Here is a 22019-nt window from a genome sequence, read left to right on the forward strand (position 1 = left end):
CAAGCTGGGAAGCGGATCCATCATATAGTCTTTTATCTTAGCCAATTAACTTTTACAGTGCATTTCTTTACAAGTTATTGACGAACTGAACAACATTTTTAGCCACCACCGTGGATCAGATATCAGTATGTATGTTACACTTGAGTTTCTCCGGTTGTAAATGATTAGGCTGGCTAATTGAGTGACATGTGACCGTACGGTGAATGATTAGAACAATGTGTTAATCTTTAGCAGCTAAATACCTGTACCATAAACACATACGAGGAGCCAACCTGCCGCCTGCTGTTGGAAAGAAAAAAACAAGACAAAAGAGCAACAATATGGCACAATTGAACAACCAGTAGACACAAACAAATATATATATATATATTTTAAATGTGGGGTGGGAGCAGGGGGGGTCTGTGGCTTACTTCCCCTGTTGAGAAAAAGAACCACCGAGCTTTAGAGTTCAGTGTTTTTCTCTCACAACGCCAATCAGGACAATGAGGCCTTTTGAGGGCCGCCCGTCACATGTATCGCAGACCCTGTTGGAAAATTCTCAGTCACTTCCCAGTATTCCCTGCAAAAACAGGAAGATGTTTTCTTTCCCTCTTAAACATACCAGCAACATGCCACGCAGATTTCCCTCACAATCTCGGCATCATGTCTCCGAACACAAAACAAACACACAAACTCAGCTCAGTTTACATTCAAAAGATACAACGGCGACAGCAGATTTCTCCCTTTTGCTCCAGTTTGGTCTCAGGATGCCCTCCGCTAGACAACAACGTAGAGGTGCACAAAATAAGAATAGAAAATTAGACTTTTAAATACAATAGCAGCAATTCTTTTTTTTTTTCCTAAGCTGAAAACCTCCAGTAGATTGGGTTAAAGGCTTGGAGTCGCCGACCGCCGACCGATTGTCCCTGTCAAGTGTGACGGTGTCTTGATGGGGAGTGCGGGTGTCCAGTACTTGAGGTTACCACTAGAGGGCGTTGCCATGCTATAGGCTGAAATGTCTGAACAGAAAGAGTCGGTCCTGGGACACTTCTCCCCCTGCGCCTCACCTCTTCACAGAGCACCTCCGTTTCCAGAACGAGCCCCCCCCCATCAAAAGGAGGTCGACTCTTTCTCGCTGCGCCCTCCGCCGCACACACCCTCGCAGCCAAAATCCACAGCAGGTCGGCGCGACCACTCGTGAATGAATTGCCGAGCTCCGGGGAGGACGTTCCTCTCAACTGGAGGCTGTGGCGATGGCCTTCTTGAACTGCTGGATGCGGATCTCGCGGGTGCGGGACTCCAGGAGCAGGTCGTGGCAGGTGTTGCACACCAGCACCGGGTCGTAGAGCTGCTGGTCCGGGATGGGCAACTTCAGATGGCAACAGTCTTTACAGAAGACGTTGCCACAGTTCCTGCAGTGGGGGGGGACGCAGATGGAACGTGACCATGGTGCAACTGAATGATGACATCAGCCGTGTCCGAATCTCTTCCAGCCAGGGCCACATCATGACAACCAACATGTTATATTCTGTATTTTTCCCTCATTTTTGCTTATTATTTTCCAAGTACATTATTTTTTCCTCACAATATTACAATGTCATTCTTGTAAAATTGCTATTTTTCTCCCATTACAATACAACTTTATCGAGTAAAATGACAGCTCTTTTTCCCCACAACTATTTCAACTTTCTTCTTGCAATTATGAATTTATTCCCATGAAAATATAACTTTCCCCCACCTCATTTTCCAAAATGTAAAATGTTAAAAAAAATGTTTATTCAAACAAACAAATGTTTGTTTACTACAAAAGCAATCTTCACTCGCTAAATGTACAGCAAAAAAGGCCAGTAAGGATAATTCATAATGCTGCCTACAGAGAACATACTAACTCTTTTCTAAAATCACAAATACTTCAACTTGCTGATATAGTTCATCTTCAAACAGCTAAAATAATGCATAAGGCTAAAAACAACAAATTAGCTAAAAATGAGTGAAAAGTGAACAAATGTAATATAGTTCCTAATTGTAAAAGAACCAGATGGAGGGGTAGGATTTAATAAGCTTTGCTTCTTCCTACTCCTTTTGGACATGTGGAACTGGGAACTGATTATGTGATGCATTCAATTGTAATCTGATGCATGTTCTTTTCTCATGAACTCGTCAAGATGACAGCAGCTACATTAAAAGTGTCCCGCATGGTCAGCATCCAGCGGCTTCATCTACCTCTCACCGCGCTTTAAAAATGTTGCTCATGCTACTCGGCTGCCGGAGTGAAACACGTGTGCGGCGTACTAATAGCGCAGGACCTCACCCCCCCAACCCCACCCCCACCACCTCAAGAACGTGCCGAAAGAAACAATTGAAACAAAAAAGGAAACCCCACCAGTGATGTTATCAGTGAAAACGTACAGCGGCTCCTTCGCTGGGTTAATCTTTGATAAGAGATCACTTCTGTGTGGCTCGTGTGAATGGAAACATGGTGAAATCCCACCTGCAGTGGTGACGCCGCTTGGCTATCCAGAACTCACAGTCGCAGTGGAAACAATGAGAGGCCATGTGGTCGGGCACCCACCTTGTGACCTGTGCACGAACACACTGGATTAGTTAGGGGTGCTGAAAGCCATGACAGTGCAAGGTGTGGGGGGGGGGGGGGGGGTATGAAAAGGAGGCCGACCTCGGTGTCCTTGCTCTCCACTCGATCCCAGCTGCCTTCAGACAGTCGGTCTTCGCTATGCGTGGACAGAGAGTCTTCCTCGTGGCTGGTGTCCGACTCCCGTAGACACGTCTGAAAGTAAGAAGACAACAACGAGGCTAAGCATACGGCATACGTAAAGATGAGCGGAAGGAAAAAGAACTACTAACAATGTCGTCCTCGTAGTCGATGTCCGGCTCCGAGGGGGGGGTGCTATATTGTTTGCTCTCCAGTCTCATCTGCAGCTGTCGCACTTGCTGCCGCAGCACCTCCACTTCCTGTTTGTAGCCGGCTTCGATCTGACGTAGTCTTTGCTGAACCGCGTCCATGGGCACCGGCAGCCCGTCGTCGTCGAGGTAAGACAGAGTCTGGGATGGAAGGGGGGAGCTGGAGGCGGAGGGTGAGGGGTGTGAAACGGGCGGAAGCTGATAGCCGGCCGGTGAGCAGTTGTTTTGAGCAGCTCCATTCAGGCCAGGGTGGGCGGCGCTCCTGGTGGCAGACGGCCATGCGGGCTGCAGAGGGATGCCGGGGATGAGCGCCTCCCTGCGGCAGAACTGGGAGCCGTTCGGGACGGGGAAGCCTTGGGAGCGCAGGAGCTTGTGGGCCAGTCGGCGGCTCTGGTAGGTGTTGGCCTGCAGAGAGCGGCTGGTGCAGTGACTGCCGCCGTTGCAGGAGGACTGCATCAGGCCCTGAACGCTCTCCCAGTGGGAGCCGAAGAGGGACATGTCGGACAGTGGGCTCTGGGAGATCAGATGGCGAGCTGCTCCCTGAATGTAGTCTATTGGCGATGCTGCAACGGCTAACGTCCGATCTTTTCCTTTGACAACATCTACGGCCGTGTCCGCTTTGTGCGACTCGACTGCTACTTTTGCTATTTGCTGCTCCTCGTCGTTGAAATGATCGGGAGTATGACCACTGCTCTGCTGATGACGCAGGGCGAGGGGAGGCTCTCCTTGATCTGTCAGGGTCTCGGTGGAGTCCTCCAGCGGAACCTGCGGCGTTAGAAGCTTCACAGCCATGAGGTCTGCAGAGTGCAGCAGGACATTTTCCCGACTGTCAATGTCGGCGTCAGGCAGCGGACATATTGTGGCGGCTGATGGTTGTGTGGAGTCGTGGGTCAACAGTAAGGAAGGCTCTGAATTAAGACAGGGTGGCGTGGTGCTCTCAGAAGTCCTGTACAGGTTCTCAGCCTCCAGCAGAGTCGTTGGAAGAGGAAGGGGAGCGGTGTGCAAAGAAGCTCGTTGTAAGACAGGCGCAAAGAGAGGAGTGTGTATGACGCCCGAAGCCATGTGGACGGGAGGAAGAGGCAGCGACGGCAGCGGCTGAGTGGTGAGACACGGCTCCTCTGCAGTGTCCTCACAACCGCCATCCGAGGGCTCGGAGGGGCTCAGCCGCAAGGGTTCCCCGTCGCCACTGTCAGGTATGACCTCGTCAGAGATGCTATCCGGGACGGACGCGGCCTCCAGGGTGGGGCGCCCCTCCTGGCAGTGCTTATTAAGATTGGGGTCACTGGATGTTCGTGTCAGGGGCATGCCATTTTCAAAAGCAGACAGTAGGTTGTCCATGGATCGGGTCTTGGGAAGTCTTTAAAAAGACACAAAACAATATTAATTAAAAAAAGACAGTACAGTAATTTCTCGTTTATCATAGTTAATTGGTTCCTTATTTATTAATGAAATATTTTTGTAATTACAGCAAAGAAAACCTACTGTGAGATATTTGGAATAAAAGCCTGCTGTTACAGCTAACTAGTCTGGTGCTTGTGTGTCTGATGGAATATGACAGTAACATTACTGACTCCTCGAGACCAACCTACAATGTCACACATCATCACCAAAATCTAAGAAAGCCTTATATTTGCATATTTTATGCTTGAAAATGTTTACTGTAGGCAAAAGATATTGCTTTAAATATTCATATGCATAAATATGTGCATCTTCCATGTGTTTACTTTAGTAATTACTGTACTAGTTTTAAAATAAGACAAGTCATCTCATATTTGAAGTCTACAAACAAACCAGCAGGCGGCGCCAAATTGCTGTGCACGCCAGTGAACTAGAGACAGCCTCAACACAAACACACATTCCAGCTTTTTGATTTTTTTTTTCTTCAAAATGTTTTGCAAAAATGCTTACTTACTATTTAGACAATAAACATAGTGTTAAGGTGAATTTTTAACCAATTTAACACAAACGTCAACGACACCTGTCAAGGGAGCGGGAGGCGAGTTCTTCTCCTGTGACGCTCTGGGACAGGTAGATCTCCATAGAATCGTCCACAGCAGTGCAGGGGGAAGAAGTGGGGAGGTAGACTGCCGTCCACAGATGTAACGCCCGCGTATGGCAGACGGGTTGCAGCACCTTGAAGAGAAATAGCGATGAGCGACATTTAAGAAATGAACGGATTACCACAGAGTTGACAGCTGACACTGGCCATTACCATGACCATTTAAAAATGTTCAAAGATAATAAAAGGAGCTCTGAAGCTTTCGATGCTAACGCTCAGCACCAACAGGGGGTAGCATGCGACCATATTTAGTCTACCATAGTTGAACAAAACACTGATATGTCCTTTCTCTCATAACTACTACTTACTATTGGTATATTTGTCTTCCATATTAACAAGACTGCATCAAGACTTTGATTTTCGCAAAATCATACATGACTTTTGTTAAACAATGCTTATTAGTGTGGCTTAACTTTGCAGTGGTCTGTAAGTGTGCATCATGTTTCTATTACCGAGATTGACGAGGGCCAGCATGGTGCAAACACATTTTAGTATGATGAACTTTATTGTATTGTATTAGGAAAGGCTAAGTTCCTGCTGCAGGTCTTGGATTGGATTGCCAGTGTACACGATATGAGGCGTTATATAGGCTGGATGCATGACAAGGCTTTGATTCCCAGCGTGGCACGATCAGTGGGAAAACAGCAGGGAGCAGAGCCAAACTCACCACATCGTGACTTGGGATGTAGAGGAAGTTCTGAAAGTTCTTGTTTCCTGTGCGAAGCAGGGACCAGACGGAACAGGTGCGTTTGTAAATGTTCCTGGCCTCCCTCTCACGGGCGTTGTTACACAGGAAAGTACCGTACAAACACGAGTACGTATGTTGCACCAGCTTGACCTGCACAGAATGATTGATTGAAGATTTATGACTGTGAAGTTTAAAGTAAAGTCGCATAAAATGTCCCTCTTTGAAAGTGCAGGCAGTCGCAAACCGACATAAGCGGTCATTGTTAGAATGTAGGCGAGTGGAAACCACACACCAGGAAGGCCTCATTGAACTCAAACAGGCAGGGGAACTGTTTGAGCAGCTGGTGAACGCAGTCGAGCCACTGCAGGAAGACGGGACACTGCTCGCTGACGTCATCGGCGTTCTCCTGGTGGCCGCAGCGGTCCCCAAATTTGTGACCGTAGTCTAGCCACTCCGTCTCTACGAGCACCTGGAAACCCTGTGGAACACATATAGTACTTATGAAATATAATGAAATCATTTCACAAACATTAAGGAACTCTATTTGCATCAGGTGTACACAGTTATTTTGATGGAAATTAATTCAGTCTGCGGATCCTCACCTCTAGTGTTCTGTAGTAGGGATCCAACAGGATTTTGGCCAGAGCGACAATCTGAGGCGTACGGTCCCACCCGTCCGAACAGTGCACAAGAACAGGACGGCCTTCTCTTTCCACAGAGGAACACACCAGAGTGGCTGCCTTCAACATGACGGACAAGTGCTGCAGCCAACGGGTGCTCTCCAGAGCTGAAAGCCAGCTAGGAAAAGACGACAAACAGATGACATCACTTTTAGAGAGAAGATCAATATTTGAATGTATGCACTGTCCCAAGTAAAAAGCAGTGATGTGAAGACTGTCTATTTCAGGGGTCTCAAACTCAATTTACCAAGGGGCCACCGGAGCTCGGTTCTGGGTGAAGCCGGGCCGCAAAACCCCCAAAACGCATTTATTAAAAACTAGAAAAAAAAAATCAATTAAAAAAAAAAAAAAACTATCTTCAATGCTTTTGCTTCTGCTATACCCTACACTTTTTCAGTACTTTGGTTCCGGTTTTCCACACCAAAATATCTGATAAAACATTCCACTGTTCTCAAATATCTTCATTTTTATTTTTCTATACACAAAATAAGATAAAAAATAAATAAACAAATTAAGAATAAAGACAATAAATCAATAAATCAGTAATAAATAAGTAAAATAATAATAAAACAGCAAATAAGAAAAACGTAAGAAACCACATACAGTTGGTAGAGAAATTATTTTTTTCAGATTCAAATGTACAGTATTAACAGTTATTTAACCTTTAACATGAACATTAATGAAACTTCATAATTTGACCCAATTAGCAAGTTAGCATCAGTTCCAATCTGGGAGCGGCGTCGTAACTTTAACAACATGTTTGATGAGATGCTTTATCTTGACGTGTATTTTCTGTTTGATTCCAAATCATTTCCTGCATTTATTTGTAACCCAGCGTCATATAAGCCTTTAGCTTCGTTGCTAATCCAAAGCAAAACAGGGCAGGGTAACAGGGTAGGGTAAGACAGTATGGGCGGGGGCAAAATCATGTTTAATTGTGTCCGGTGTGCACACAGCTTTAAGCTGTCATTTCAACATTAAAATTTGGTATCAAGGTGGGGGCCTCAAACTAACGTTGGCCCACGGGCTGCAAGTTTGAGACCCCTGGTGTATTCACCAGACGAATCACTAGACTGGGATGGAGGGATTTTGTCCAATTTGCCTGCCAGCCTTTTTGCCTCATTAGACGGCAAAAGCAACACAAAAGCATTCATGTAAATTGATCCGACTTCTCAGCTGCTAGGTTAGCCTGTTTGTACACACGGGCGGACATAAACAAAGCAGCGAAACACCGTCCGACAACATCCAAGCATGTAAACAGTGTGGTAAACAGAAACATGCCACATGGCTCCGGCGTCTGAGTGACCAGACAGACAGCTGGTCCACCCAGGAGGACAGACTGAACCTGGGGTAGCTACCCCATCCCATCTCTGTGTGGTGGAGCTGTTCTCTTGCTGTGAGAGCATTAAAACGGGGGAGGGGAGGCGGGGGACACCAAAGCAGACACTGGAGGGAAAAAAAAAAAAAAAAAGTCAAATAGATCAACTTACTTTCCAGGGTCGGGTATCTGACTGCAGACTGTCCTCAGGGCCTGAAAGCTGTTCCGGATGGCGTGGATGTTGGCCATTCCCATAAACATCACCTCGCAGTTGGGGTAGTACTCTAAACACACATTGTGATGATGTCACACACCTTCGCTATGTATTGGTTGACAGAATCGCCACTTCTGTGTCACTATTTAGCAAACAACTGTATTTATACTTGTATACGTGTATTCACAAATGAATTATAATGTGTGTTATTCAGTAAGTCAGACATTAACTAAGCAGCTACAATCTCCAAGCCGGACATAATTAGTGACCACTCGGACTGGACTGTGTCAGACTTGCTGAATATGGCATGCAAAAAGCGGCCCCCAGTCAGTGAGTAACCTGATCAATTTGCGCTACTAACCTTCACATTCACAACCTCCGCCCTTTGCACGGTTGGCCACGGCTGCTGTATAAGAGCGAGCGTCCAGGATCAGTAGCTTCTGGGGCACGGTGTTGTCGTCACAGCCCGAGTTCCCCGTCAGCGAGGAGTCTGGCAACACGGGTGGCAGGACAGACATTGTTAGCGGTTACCTTGCATTATAACCACAGGGTTCCATTTTTAGAGGTGACCAAATGGCAGAGGAAGTGAGAAAAGGCATGAAAATGGAAAATGGATCTGAGAAGTCGCAGGTGATGTTATTAAGAGGATACAGTACTAAAAAAAAAAAAAAAAAAATCACATGTTTTTCTCACGAATGGAACAGTACAAGTTCTTGTCTTACTGTACTCAGTGTTGCACATCCACACACTTCCTGTCTCGTACATTAGAAGAGTGTAATTTGTGTGGTCTTAACTTCTGACCAGCTGATGAACATCATATTTGACTTGAATGCTTGTGTGCAATAAAATGCTTACGCTATTTTTTTTTGCTCTTAAAATGTTGATGTACACAGCGGACACCAAAATAACACTATACCGAAATCGCTGTCCGATGAGTCGGGAGCGTCCCCGCGTTGTTGGCAAGCCGGTGCGCCACAGGAAGTCTTGGTTCCTGTGTCCATTTGACAAGCTTTGGCAATCGATGTCACCAAGTACTCGTCATCTGTGTTCCTCCAGCCCCACCAGCTGATCTCAGGCTGACTGCAGCGAGCAATCACGGCCCCATTCTTCTGGTGCCTGAAGAAACAAAATCAGGGTTAAAAAAAAAAACACAAAAACAAAAATGTCAATGTTAAAGTAACGTAAATATAGGTAGAAGCACAGGCCAGCTAGCCTACCTGTAGACCACCACAGGAATCCTCTTCCAGGATCTGAAGGAGGCCACGCTGTCCAGCTCCTTGTCGGTTATCCATATCGGAACAAGAAGCTTCTGTGGGTAACTGTAGCACAACCTAACAATACAAAATACAGTCGGTAATGTCACATTATACACATTAGGGACAGCCCGGGTGCCACTAACGAGTCAATAATAGCCCAGCGCAAAATGCAAAAAGCAAATATTGGTTATATAAATGTCATCTATATCATCATCTGACATGCATCTTTCATTTCACCTGCTAAGCATCTAAAAGAGAGGCTGTCTGCGTGAGAAAAGAAGACTATGCTGAGTCATGTGGCTCAGCAGGCTGCAGCTCGTTTAATTAGCAACTTGTCCTGTACGTCTGGCTCCCTCAGCAGGCTGCGCTCTCGAGCGTGCATCTACGTGAACGTGCACGCACATCTATTTATCGGCTTGATTTGCAGACACGTACTCTTCAAGTGGTGCTTGTGTCTATCGTTGATGGCATTTATGAGGCAGACAATGCATTCAAAACTACTAAATGTACGCAGACGCTCAAAATGGCTATTAACATTTCATCAGTATCGTCGTCATGCGGTAAAAAAAAAAATAAATAAATCACACGGCAGGCTATTTATGGCACAACATCTGTGACATACTTATAGTTGCAATTTATGTCTGACACTCTCCAGATGTTCTGCGTGTCAAAGCCCATCCTTTTGACCTCCATCTCCATCCTCTGACGCACATGATCACCTGCAGATAAATGGAGCAAAGGAACACGTTCACAACAAAACTAACCATTTTTAGGCTTGTGTGTGTGTGTGTGTGTGTGTTGTGTGTACGGACCCGGACGACAAAGATGAACATGCTGGTCCTCGTCGTCAGCACTGCCTCCCAGACACCATGCATGATAGGCCAGGGCGAAGAGGTCCTCGAGACGAGACGGATGAGCTAAAGCCCTGGTCAGACGCTTCACCCACTCCTGACACTGCTTGAAGGTTGTAAAGTGGCATCTGGAGGGGGGGGGGGGCAAAAAAACACATTCCTATAGCCACATTTTTTTCAGCTCTTGATCAGAATTTGATATTTTATATCTGTCACTAATTTTATTTAAATTTGCCAATACCTGAACCTGATACCTTTGTTATGTTGCGTCCTCACGATAGTTAATTTTTTCTAAAATGTATTGATAACTTATTGCCGTTTCATAATTGAGTGTGGCCCATTATTAGTAATTAATTGAACTAAAATATAAAACAAGGCAATTCCACGGTCAGCAAAAAAAAATGACATTGCTAATATGGCGGCCAACTCAAATATCCAGCTTAATAAATAAAAAAAAAAATAATAATGATAATGAAAAATAGATAATTGATAGGCTAGATCTACAAGTGGCAAACGGTAGTACGCTGCTCTGCAGGCCGCTGGTATGCTTATTACTGACTTAAGAGTGGATGAGATTTGTTTTCTGTGGGCAATAACAAATAAAAAAAAAAAAAAATTGCAAAAAGAAATCCACTAATTTTTGGGGTTGTGAGTGCTGAATACATAATACAAATAAAAATGTGTTCTCAATCAGAAAAAAAAAAAAAATCCAGCTAGCCTAAGTCCGGATACTCTTTCATAGACTTGACATTAACGCTTCAACAGTGTGTCCAAACTTTTTCCATGTCTAATAATCCATGTCATTAAAAATGAATTAATGTTTATTTTTACAATATGCCGAGAGCTAGTAAAAACAAGCTCCCGGGACGCACCTTTGATCTAACATAATAATAGTCATTTTCATTATTGATAGCAATTATGATAAACGTTGATGCAGTGCTGGAAAAAAAAAAAAAAATCAAATGTGTTCCATATTCTCTAATCTCATGAATGAATTCCCCATATTACCTGACAACTTTGGAGTCTTTGCAGATGATATGCAGCTGGAACATATCCCTGCTCTCCACGCTCTCGATCAGCCTAAGAGGCACCTGTAGGGGGGGTGAGTGGGGGGGGGGAGGACAAAGAGCACATGTGATGAGACCGGTGGCACTGCCGACAGAGAAGACAGCACATCTGCTAAGGTTAGCACCCTGGGATCTAGAATAGACTGGTCCACGCTGGGCTGCAAGGCCTTTTGTCATACCAGCCAGTTGCTATCCAGCTGACTGCCCACTGGAATGTGGCTTTAAAAATTACTTTAAATGTTACCAAAGTTGTGCAGTAGTCTCAAATCTATTCTTATTGAATATACAAAATACCAGATGGGGTTACATTCTACTATATCATAAGTCCAGTGAGATGTACTTTGTCCTTGCAGTGTAATTGTGCAGATGAGGAAAAACTGTCTCCTCTGTGGAAAGGGGCGGGTGTTTATACTCATACTCACAGATATTTCATTGTCCACATCTGGGTAGGTCTAAAACACAGCGACAACATGGAGCACACAGAGAGGGAGGAGGACACAAGACAGGAGGAAATGGAAAAATAATTAAATAAAAACAAATAGGTGATAAAACACCAAAAGAATGACATGTTATAAAAAAAAGGGAACGCAAACGTGAAAGAGGTGGGAAGATGACAAGCGTGGCCCACGCGGTGTGCCGCCTGCCGCGTGGCCACATAACCTGGGCAAATTGAAATCATGGAGGGAAAGACAAACAGACAGGAGCAAAGGGCAAGAAAACAGCTCGGAAGTATGATAGTAGGATAACCTGAAGGGGGTGGGGGGGTGCGGGGCAGAGGTTGTGGCTTGTTGGCATTCATACAGGAGTTCGTCTACGCTAACGGTATCGCTTTCATTCATTTTTCAACACGCATACGAGTTACATCAGAACACGTCAGCTAGTACAATTCACAGTTCTGCAGGAGGAGAAGAAAAATCTTAGAATCTTATTCAGACCTACTCCTCTTTTTGCTTCACATTTCTAATGGTGAAGTGGAGGCGTTTAAAGGGGCTAACTTGAGGCAGCGTTGTGTATACGCACACTTCCCCTCAAGGTGGGTATATAAAACACAATTTGCATGATTGTTTTAGAGGTCTGAATATTTTTGTATGTGCGCACATTTTGGGTTTCTGGTGTACGGAGATGTTTAGTCAGACTTTCACGCAATATTTTTATACAGTAGATGAGGCCCCGGGTGTGGCAGTCCGTTAGTACCAGATATAACAAACTATCCAGCCAGGAACCAAGAAGGCAGTGACGCCTGCGTATACTCCTGGTAGGAACTGTCCCAAGATCGGCGCACTAAGTTGATACTTGACAGCGAATATGAAAATTAACTGTTTTTTTTGTCTTTGACATGCACTTACATTGATGACAGAGTCCTTGAACTTGATGTGGAGTCTGTAGTTGGAAATAGCAATGATAGCCTCATCTGCATGGCCAAGATATTCCACCCCTTCCCCCTGAAGAACTGGGAAGGGCACCTGTAAAGACAAAACACACAGATTGTAGGAATACAAGCACACCAAAGCAACCCCAACCCTTTGTCAACAGCGTTCCGCATCTACGAAGAGCAAAAGCCAAAGCTGCACATCGAAACCCACAGCATTTCATTTTATTTTTGTAATATTATGACTGAAAGCATTTTAAAAAATGGATATACTATAAGAGTCAGAATTACAGTGGAATTTTGGTGTGTTAGGCGTGTTTTTCAGTCAACGTAAAATAATTCCAACACAATTTGTCCTTGGTTTGCCTACATTTTACAGTCATCGTACAATATGAAGTGTATTTTATCATGTTTTTAATGCATGGGGTGTGTCCATGCCTTTTATTTCCGACCCTATGACATCCCTAAGAGCCAAAAAAGTCCCATTGACTTCCATTATATACATCATTTTTCAACACGTTGTAATTAGACAATATGCACTTTCTAATTTCAGGGTATCATTTGGTTGAAAAATAGTCCTATTTGTCGTATTTACCGTTTAGAATGACAGTGGATCATTTTCACATTGTAGGTGATAATAGGCATGACGTTTAAAAATGTAGACCACATCACATGCACAGATTTTATGATTTTTTTTATGCTCAGTCAACTGATATAGGCACTGACCAACATGGCTTGTTTACACGTATCGCATCTGCATGATTATCTCGACGCCAACATCTGCCGATGTCACTTTTATCGACACATCAAGGATTAAAAAAAGGAAGTCTCGTCGTCCGGCAGGTTTTGAAGACATCGACGCCGTTGGGACGACATGATCTTGTCCCACATTAGCATGCATTGCTGAGTCATGCAGAAAACCCACTGATGCATGTGCATGCAAGACGACCGGCGACAGAGGATGAGGATTCTTGTAGACTGTCAGAAATATCAAACTCAATTCAAACTTTAACGGACAGAGTTAACAGAACAGCCTTACTTAAAAAAAAAAAAACAACAAAACAACTAAACTAATGTATTGCAATGCTGTTGCATTGATAATTGAACACTGGATGGGTGCGTGATGGGGGTCCAGCTTAACGTGGGAAGTGAAACACAAGGTACTCTACAGTCAGATACAGAACCAGCCAAATATAGGCACCAAGCTGACTGACATCAGCCAACTGCACTGGGACCCTGGAAACATTCAAATGCAGTCACACATGTACCGCATCAAAATAGGCCTACTAGTATGACCAGAAAATAGGGGTAACTTTAAATATAATTAAGCCAAATGTTGTTGATGCTGAAAAATATCAAGATTATTTTTTGCACACATCAAAAAAAAACAAAACAAAACTGTGCAAGTCAGGGGATGTACCCAAATGGAATTAAATATTGATTGAACAGCAGCAGAAATGAGAAAGTAGGGCTCCGGTCTGTGTGCTACTCGGCGAAAGAGACCAAAAGATGTCCGCTGAGAGGGCCACAGTTAACATGGTGTACCGCCTGACAGCATCAAACCAGCTGCAATCCAAAAGTAGACGCATGAGTCACTGAAAGCCTGCAAGTGCAGCAGAACATAGTGTCACGTTTCCTCCACAAGCACTTCAGCAGTAGAAATTATTTGAAAAAAAAAAAAAAAAAAAGGAGAGGGAGAGAGAGAGCGAGAAGCTCATGAATAACAATGACTCGTGAGTCGTGACTTCCGGGTGAAGAAGCCGACCAATGGGAACATGCAAGCGTGCACACAGCTGCACGCATGCAGAGAAGGCAGCAGAGTGTTAAGGGATATATTTAGTGGGGGAATGCCTGCGAGAAAAGTGCACTGAGAAACACGGACTGGGACTGAAGGTATCACGGAGGGTTTGTACGGAGAGTAAGAAAGTGAGAGCATCAAGTAAGAATAAAACAAACAGAAATATTGCAAGATGTTAGCCTTTGTCACGAGACCTGCGTGTGTTTTGCTGCTTCCATAGCTTTTTTTGACCACATTTGTGTCATGGGTTACGGCCGCAACAGTAGTTCCACCATTTTGAAATATGGCTGTTCAACCCCACTGTATCGCATCTGCTAAGCTCAGGGCGGTGGTCCGAAGTTATGTCTGTTTTTGTGCAACTTGCAAGAGGCTTGCCCCAAACTGTCCTCCTTGTCTAAGACAACAAAGTCCTGTCGGGTCTTGAAGCACACCGAGGTGGTCTCTCACTGCGACTGGTCAGATTTCGCCATCGTTGTTCAGCGGCGGCAAGAATATTGATACGACTGGAATGTACCCTGTCCAGAGCTGCGTTTATTTATCAAAGCTTTGCTGAATATTGCCTAGTTTACCTGAAGACTGGCATCCTCCTTCACCAGTTCCTTGTGGGGGAATAGATCCTTGGCCTTGATGTACTCCAGACTGGGAGGCCCCTCTTCACCCTACAAATAAATGAAAATAAAATACTTAAAAGTTGAAGCGGGAGATGTGATGAAAGAGTCTGGCAACCGAAAGCATATGCTACAGAGGAGGGGTCATGGAGGCGGACGAGAAGGTCAGTATAAATTAAACAAAAAAAGTTAATAATCTCTGTATTGCCGGGGTGGTTGGCCTTTGATGTGTATTACGCGGTGGAATATTTCACAATGTGCACCTACTAACACACAAGACATCATGAAAGGGATTAAACATTGACTACGCCAGAGCAAAAATTCAATAAAAAATACAGACACAACTGAGGGTTATGTCAGAGAAACAAACGCAGGCAAAGGATGCTGCATACTGATCATTTGTCAACGCTACTATGCTCATGCCTTGCAATGAAATGGTCTTGGGTGGTCTTGATGCGCTTGGGTGGTACTCGGTTTACATTGGGTGGTTAGAAGACTCATGTCTGTTGGTGTCAGCGACTATGAATATTCTCATTGATCCAGATCATTGTATTCTCAGGGCATTGATTTGATCACAGGTGAACTGTTCGGGTTGTTCAAGACGCTTTTGCTTCTCATCCGAGCTGGCTTCCTCACTTCATGCTCAAAGACTAGGTGGGAAAAACTAGATAGGGCAGGTTTAGTCTGAGAACTTGGTGCAAGATCGAGTGCAAAGGAAGGGGGTGGTACTGAGGTGGTATTACTTTTGTTAGCAGATGTAATGGTTTTATTTCATTTGAACATGCATCAGATTACAATTGAATGCATCATAATCAGTTCCCAGTTCCACATGTCCAAAAGGAGTAGGAAGAAGCAAAGCTTATTAAATCCTACCCCTCCATCTGGTACTTTTACAATCAGTAACCGTTACATTTGTTCACTTCCTGCTTTCCATAATTTAAGTTTTTTTTTTTTTTTTTAATAATGTACCTCGTACCAAAGTACTCGGTGATATGAGCATCCAATGCCATAATGGGTACCATAGTAAGTGTCAATATAGTGATATATATAGCACATCATGACTGGTTCAAGACTCTTCATCCTTGTATTTAGCAAACATCAACTGCTTGTATTGTTTCTTGAATTGGCTCATCGTTGTGCATTGTTTGATTTCCTTACTCAATCCATTCCATAGTTTGATTCCATATACTGAAATGCTATGGCTAGCATAACGTAGTCCTAGCATAGAAGTGTTTCAAATGTACTTCTTCCCTGAGATCATACTTCTCCTCTCTTGTAGAGAAGTATTGGATGACATTTTTAGCTAATTGGTTGTTTTCAGCCATATGCATTATTATTTTAGCTGTTTGAAGATGAACTATATCAGCAAGTTGAAGTATTTGTGATTTTAGAAATAAGGAGTTAGTATGTTCTCTGTAATGGCATGAACGCATCCGAAAACAAGTAGCTGTCCCTGGTTTATTCGTTAGAGGCGAGCTGTCCATCCTCACAAATGCCGTGATCGGGCAAGAGGAAGACTGGTGAGGCAGACCACCAAGACGCCTACGACCACTCTGCAGGACTTAAGAGCTTCAGAGGACCAGATGGGAGAGACTGTACATTCTGTTGCACAGGCCCTTCACCAGTCACTTGAGCGAGAGAGAGTGGCAAAGTTGAAAAAAAAGCTCCCATGAAATCTCACTTGCAATTTGCCCAAATGAAGAAGCAGGTTTTAGGTCTGATGAGACAAAAATTAGCCTTAGCACATCAACACAAACACAGCGGTCTCGCCCGTGAATCATGTTTTGGGGATGGTTCTCAGCAGCAGGCCATGGCAATGCAGAAAATCATCTGAAAATCCTGGATGTTAATCAGTTTCAACCTACCGTCTATGTCTTGGGATAAGATTTATTTTATAAGATTTTCCGTATTTTCCGGACTATAAGTCACACTTTTTTTTTTTCCTAGGTTGGCTGTTCCTGCGACTTATACTCCAGAGCGACTTATAAATGAAAAACACCTTTTGTGTTCATGTTTATTTTTTGTGTAGCTGAATAGGCATTGTGTTAACATATCTTACACCTATTCAGCCTGTTCTCTATTCTTTTATTGTTAGAACTTGCCTTCCAAGAGGACGTAATGTCTGTTTTGGTCAAGTAATTTGTAACGCCAGTGTGACTTATGTCTGTCCCCCATCTTCCTCATGCATGGATACTTGAGACTAGTTGGCTGAGAAGTACCGTAATTGGAAAAGTGGAGCTATGATAGATTGTAGGATTTTCTAAAGACTCTCATCCCCCAAAACAAATGTCAAACATACAGGCACGACTATGCTTCTTGTAGAACAGGGGTCTCAAACACACGGCCCGCGGGCCAAATGTGGCCCGCAGGACACTAGTTTGAGGCCCCCGCCTTGATATAAAAGTTTAATGTTAGTACGGCCCGCGCAAGTTTTGATATGGATGCTGTATGGTATCATGTACCCAGAAAAAATTATTACGTTTGATTAATGTTCATGTTAAAGGTTAAATAACTTAATAGTTATCCTCCCTATCCGTGTGGAAGTGGTAAGTTTTTGGCTTTTTAAGTTTAAAAGGAAATAACTTGGAGGCTACCGTTTAGGTCGCTAGCTCTCTAGTTTGCGAGTTAGCATGTGTCACAAGACCCTGCAGTTGCGCAATATGTTGTAAATAAAGAGTATAAATGTGACTATAGTCGTGTTTTGTCATGTCTACAGGGCTCTAATAATGCTTTGTTCATTTTAATCTGAAAAAAATCTTTTGTCTACCCACCAACTATATGTGCTTTCTTAAGTTTTTATTATTTGCCGTTTTATTATTATTATTATATTTATTTATTTCTGCTTGATTTTCTTTATTCTTGATTTGTTTATTTATTTTTCATCTTATTTTGTGTAGAAAAATAAAAAGTAAGATATTTGGAAAACCTGATGCGGCCCAGCCTCGCCCAGACCCTAGCTCCGGTGGCCCCCAGGTAAATTGAGTTTGAGACCCCTGTTGTAGAAAGACGTGCAATGGCAATGTTGTGTTTTCACAGAAGAACCCAAAAGACCCTGTCATGCCTGAGTCATAATGGGTTCATCCCTCTTCTCCGTACTGTTGCTGGGCAGTCTGAGCCTCCAACCTGCATTGACGCATTAGTTTTTTTGAAAAGGGAATAAAGGTTACCTTGACGTACAAGGCACGGTTCATACATTTTAGAAAAGCTATTATGTTAACTCCTCTTCACCAGCAATTATTGAAGAGGACCGACCGTGTATTCAATCTCAAGGCCTCGCATCTTAATGAATAATCAAGCCTCCCCGCTTGGTCCTCGACTTTGTGCTGCTCTAACTTTTTGGCACCTCTTCCTGGATTCTCTTAGGATGAAGCAGCCATGATGCTGCACTCAGATGATTGTAATAAAAAAAAAAAAAAAAAAAAAAAAAAACAACAGGAGTAGAGTTTGTGTGGACGATACTCTACAAAAGACAGACTCTTGATTGGTACTGTTTTTAAACAATGTAGACCTGCAATATTTACTGTAAGCGACTAATCATTCATTCATTCATCAATGTCAAGAGTCCACAGAAGGACTTAAACTGTCATTCATTTTAGAGGCTAAGCCCGAGTACCAGTTTGACAGGATGAAAGAATGAGACATGACAAGAGAAACAAATATGGAGCACAGCTGGCCTGAGCAAAGTTTTTTTGCTTCGTCACTGCTCTTCGCCAGTGCACCCTCCCCCACCTGCGTCCGAGCAGAAATCCAAGCGCCCAACCTGCCAGGCGTGTGCACGCGGTACGAGCATGAACCTCTGTGCACTTTGTAATACACGAGAGCACATTTAATGTCTTGATGTGCTGATAAAAGTAATCAAGCTGATTGCAGAGAGGTGAATGTGAACATGTTTACAGCACTCGGAGGTCATCGTTGTAGAAAAAGTACACTTCAATAGGAGTATCATTGCAGAAGCATAGCAAAACAGGAAGAACACACTTACACACGCTCCAAGAATCGGTGTCCGGTTGCCACGGCAACAGCAATGGCTTCACATTTAAGCTTTTGGAAACAATTTGCTCTCCTTACTCAAAAGATTATTTACTAAATCTGGCCGAGGCTTTGTCCTAGAGTGAGCAGATTAGAGAACTACTATCTAATGCAACGTTTACCTCGTGGACCTACAAGCCGTGTACATTTGTGACATGCGACGCTGCCCATATTAAACGCAGTTTGGCACATTTTCTAACAAACGAGCGGGACAGAGTGCAGGTGAAAAAGGGAAAACGGTGACAGACGCGGCGCAAAACTGTCAGGAAGAGTCAGGTCGCACTGCAGACGACATAATGGGTTAAGAACACACCCCCGTCGTCCCTTCTCTGGCAGTATGAATATTTTAGAGATCACAGTGTTCTGAAGCTTCTGTCCAATTATAGTCTTATAACTTCAGCGATATACAGCTTTAGGAAAAGAGAAAGGAAGGTTTTCAAAAAGTATGATACACAGAATCCATCCCATCCTGATCACAGATCAATCGACTTGGATTTGTACACTCTGCAAAAATATCAGCTTGTAACCTTGAACGCTGCGTTATCAAAGGAAGGCCTGCAGAGAAACATACATACACTAAATAATTTAGCACCAAAACGCAAGTCATGTCCAGGGGTGTCCAAACCTTTCCCACCGAGGGCCGCATACAGCACGCAGTTGAAGGATGCAGGGGGCCCACTTTGATATTCTTTGCTATGCTAAAACCAATCCCATGATGAGCTACATATGATAGGCTAGCTTAGTTGACAAAGCATTTTAGACTCAATTTTAGTAGCATTCAAGCATATAAATAAATATAATAAATATAATATATAATAAATATAATAAATATGTTTTATGGCGTGAGTAAGACAGCAAAAGGATGTTAATGAGAATTAAGAGCAGCAACGCTACATCATCATCTCACGACAGAGGACTGGCAGAGGGTTGATGTCAGACAAATTATACAGCCGGTGACGTGGAAGAGGAACCGATGACTCGGCGGAAAAGCAGACATTTCAAATGGATCATAAATTGACAACGGTGTGCCCCAGGAGGCCCATTTACACAATCAAACCCAACAGTATTAAATTTGGTTTAAGTTCCGTCATTTAACCTTGATTAAATACTTAAGTGTTTCATATTCAATGGTTTAAGTCCATATTATTTTTACCTTGTCTAATGTTATTTTATTTTAAGACTTAACCTCGGGATAAAATATCACTGCCGGATAGTGTACGTCACATTTTTCAGCAACGATTACAACACAAAACTATCATCTTTTCACAGATATCACTGTATGCTGGAGTCATAAATTAAGTTTTTCTTGTATGAAAGTGCCACATATTGCTTGTAACAACGGCTAGCAAGGTTTGAGAAAATGTAAAAACTCATGTTGAGGACTCAAAAGCATTAGAAAAAAGATGTAAATCAGCAGCAAGATGATAAACAGTAGTCGTCATTGCATTTAATAATAGTAGAATAAAGATTTGTTAAAGAATATGGGCTAACGAGCAACGCTGTGATGTCACAGTAAAAAAAGGGTCAGGTTGACTTGCAGTTCCTCAGCTAATTCCAGACATGAGGCACCCTGTCCTCAGCAACCTTCTCCCCCACCAGGACCAAGATAGAAACTAAGTCAACCACCTGTTCCATCAGTCATTGTCACGAATACCCCTGCACATCTCCATACCCGAAACACGGCTCGGTGCTGCAGTGAACACACCAGGCTGACAGAGCAATGTGCTTGAGCCCAGGCATCACATTTTACCAGCCTGCCTGCTGCCATCCAATCAGAATCCTCATGCTGCCAGCTCTCCTCCGCACAACACAGTGAAGATGACTTTACAAAATGGGAGAAATTTCGTTATCATCATCATGTCACACACAAAACAGTACACTTTTAGAAAGAGTCTGCATTGGTTGCTTAATAGCTGCAGGGCTCACGTGGATAAGCAGCACAGTCAGCCCCTCCCCTCTATGATTGGCGGGCAGGCCCACCAGCAAGTTTGGGTGCAGAGGGTGCTGATGCTCAACCGCCACAAGAACAGGAAAAGCTCCAAAAACCAAAAAAAAAAAAAAGAACTGCAGACTTACGAAGCAGTTGAGCATGGAGCAGGACACCCTTCCTCCACCGCTCATGTCGAGGTGATGAGGGGCTGTGCCTGGACGACACGCAGCCTATGGAGGAGCAGCACAAGCACAGCACGAGGAGCCGGCGTCACCATTATTCCCCTCAACAGGCGCTGCTCCCACCCCTCTTCCACTACGAACCCCCGCTTTCGATTGCCTCCTCAGTCCCACCTCTCTCTGTGGGACGAGAGAAAAAGCCAGTCCTGGCTCTGAAAAATCAGGGACCCACCACACCTCAACCCCCACCCAGATGTGTGAGGGCAGCCCTTGTAGTCCGTCGGGATGCAAAGAAGCGCAGTAGTCCACCCGGTCAGCGGAACAGAAAGGAAAAACAAAAAGCGACGACTGCAGATGCGTCCAGTCCTGTAGTAAATGAATGGAGGGGGGAAAAAAAAAAAAAACACGAGGAGAGTGACGCTCAGATGGAAAGGCAAAGGGAGCTGCCAGCCAAGCCCCGCCTACTGAATTATCATCAGCATCCCTGCTTATATTCACACGCTCAAATTTCTCCTCTATTCTCCCTCTCATCTCAACACTCCTCCCCCACTCCTTTCTAGCTCACCCTTCACCGACATCTCATAAATAAGCTTCCCCCTCAGCAACAAGGTAGAGCTCATTGTACCGCCGGCACGCCGAGGATGCTCTGGCGCCTAACCGACATGTGCTGTGATGGCATGAAGCACACAAGTGGAGGCTGTGCTTAAAAGGAAAAAGCCCATCCCCGCACATAAGAGCACGGGCGTCGAACACCGGCACAAAATCGTTTCATTGACGGCACGTGATTTTTTAAAAAGGAAGGCAATTGTGTTGCAGAGGATGGGAAGGAAAGAGGAGGGGACGGGGGGGGGGGCTGAGTGACGAGGAAAGTGATTCTATGCGGTGATCTCCAGTGACACAGCATTCTACAGACGCCAGGTCTTCCTGTCCCCTCGCTGAACGTGGCGGCTGGGAAATGAATGACAAGTACGGTTCCTCGTCCTATTGCTTCGTTCAACGGCACCATGTTCTTCTGATGGCTATAATATTTCATGTACACACATTGTCCCGCACAACACGGGGGAGGGGGGGGACC

General features: G+C 44.1%; 1 protein-coding gene across 2 annotated transcripts; it reads right to left on the minus strand.

The window, feature by feature from the left end:
- Positions 1-16: 16 nt before the first annotated feature.
- mtmr4 (myotubularin related protein 4) lies at positions 17-21603 on the minus strand. Of its 2 annotated transcripts, XM_078787551.1 has the most exons (19): positions 20912-21603; positions 14768-14857; positions 12378-12494; positions 11454-11483; positions 10973-11055; positions 9926-10092; positions 9736-9832; positions 9075-9188; positions 8774-8973; positions 8219-8347; positions 7816-7927; positions 6248-6443; positions 5938-6123; positions 5625-5795; positions 4877-5031; positions 2842-4255; positions 2654-2764; positions 2471-2559; positions 17-1391 (listed from the first exon to the last, which is right to left on the minus strand). In XM_078787551.1, exons 1-19 carry the CDS (start codon positions 20954-20956, stop codon positions 1214-1216), a joined length of 3684 nt encoding a protein of 1227 aa, XP_078643677.1. In that variant the 5' UTR covers positions 20957-21603; the 3' UTR covers positions 17-1213. The 2 variants fall into 2 exon arrangements, with proteins under 2 accessions (XP_078643677.1, XP_057943103.2); XM_058087120.2 differs by lacking the exon at positions 11454-11483.
- Positions 21604-22019: the final 416 nt, after the last annotated feature.

The sequence above is a fragment of the Doryrhamphus excisus genome, linkage group LG21 (assembly GCF_037039965.1).
Source record: "Doryrhamphus excisus strain RoL-2023G ecotype Guam linkage group LG21, RoL_Dexc_Guam_v1.1, whole genome shotgun sequence".
Classification (NCBI taxonomy): Eukaryota; Metazoa; Chordata; class Actinopteri; order Syngnathiformes; family Syngnathidae; genus Doryrhamphus; species Doryrhamphus excisus.

What these genes read in the sequence shown, in the direction of transcription:
- mtmr4 (XM_078787551.1), bottom strand. Translation starts at nt 20,956, where the DNA reads ATGAGCGGTGGAGGAAGGGTGTCCTGCTCCATGCTCAACTGCTTC. An exon ending in GCTCCATGCTCAACTGCTTC is followed by an intron (nt 14,858 to 20,911) that starts GTAAGTCTGCAG and finishes ATTTATTTGTAG; the next exon opens with GGTGAAGAGGGGCCTCCCAG. An exon ending in AGTTCAATGAGGCCTTCCTG is followed by an intron (nt 5,796 to 5,937) that starts GTGTGTGGTTTC and finishes CATTCTGTGCAG; the next exon opens with GTCAAGCTGGTGCAACATAC.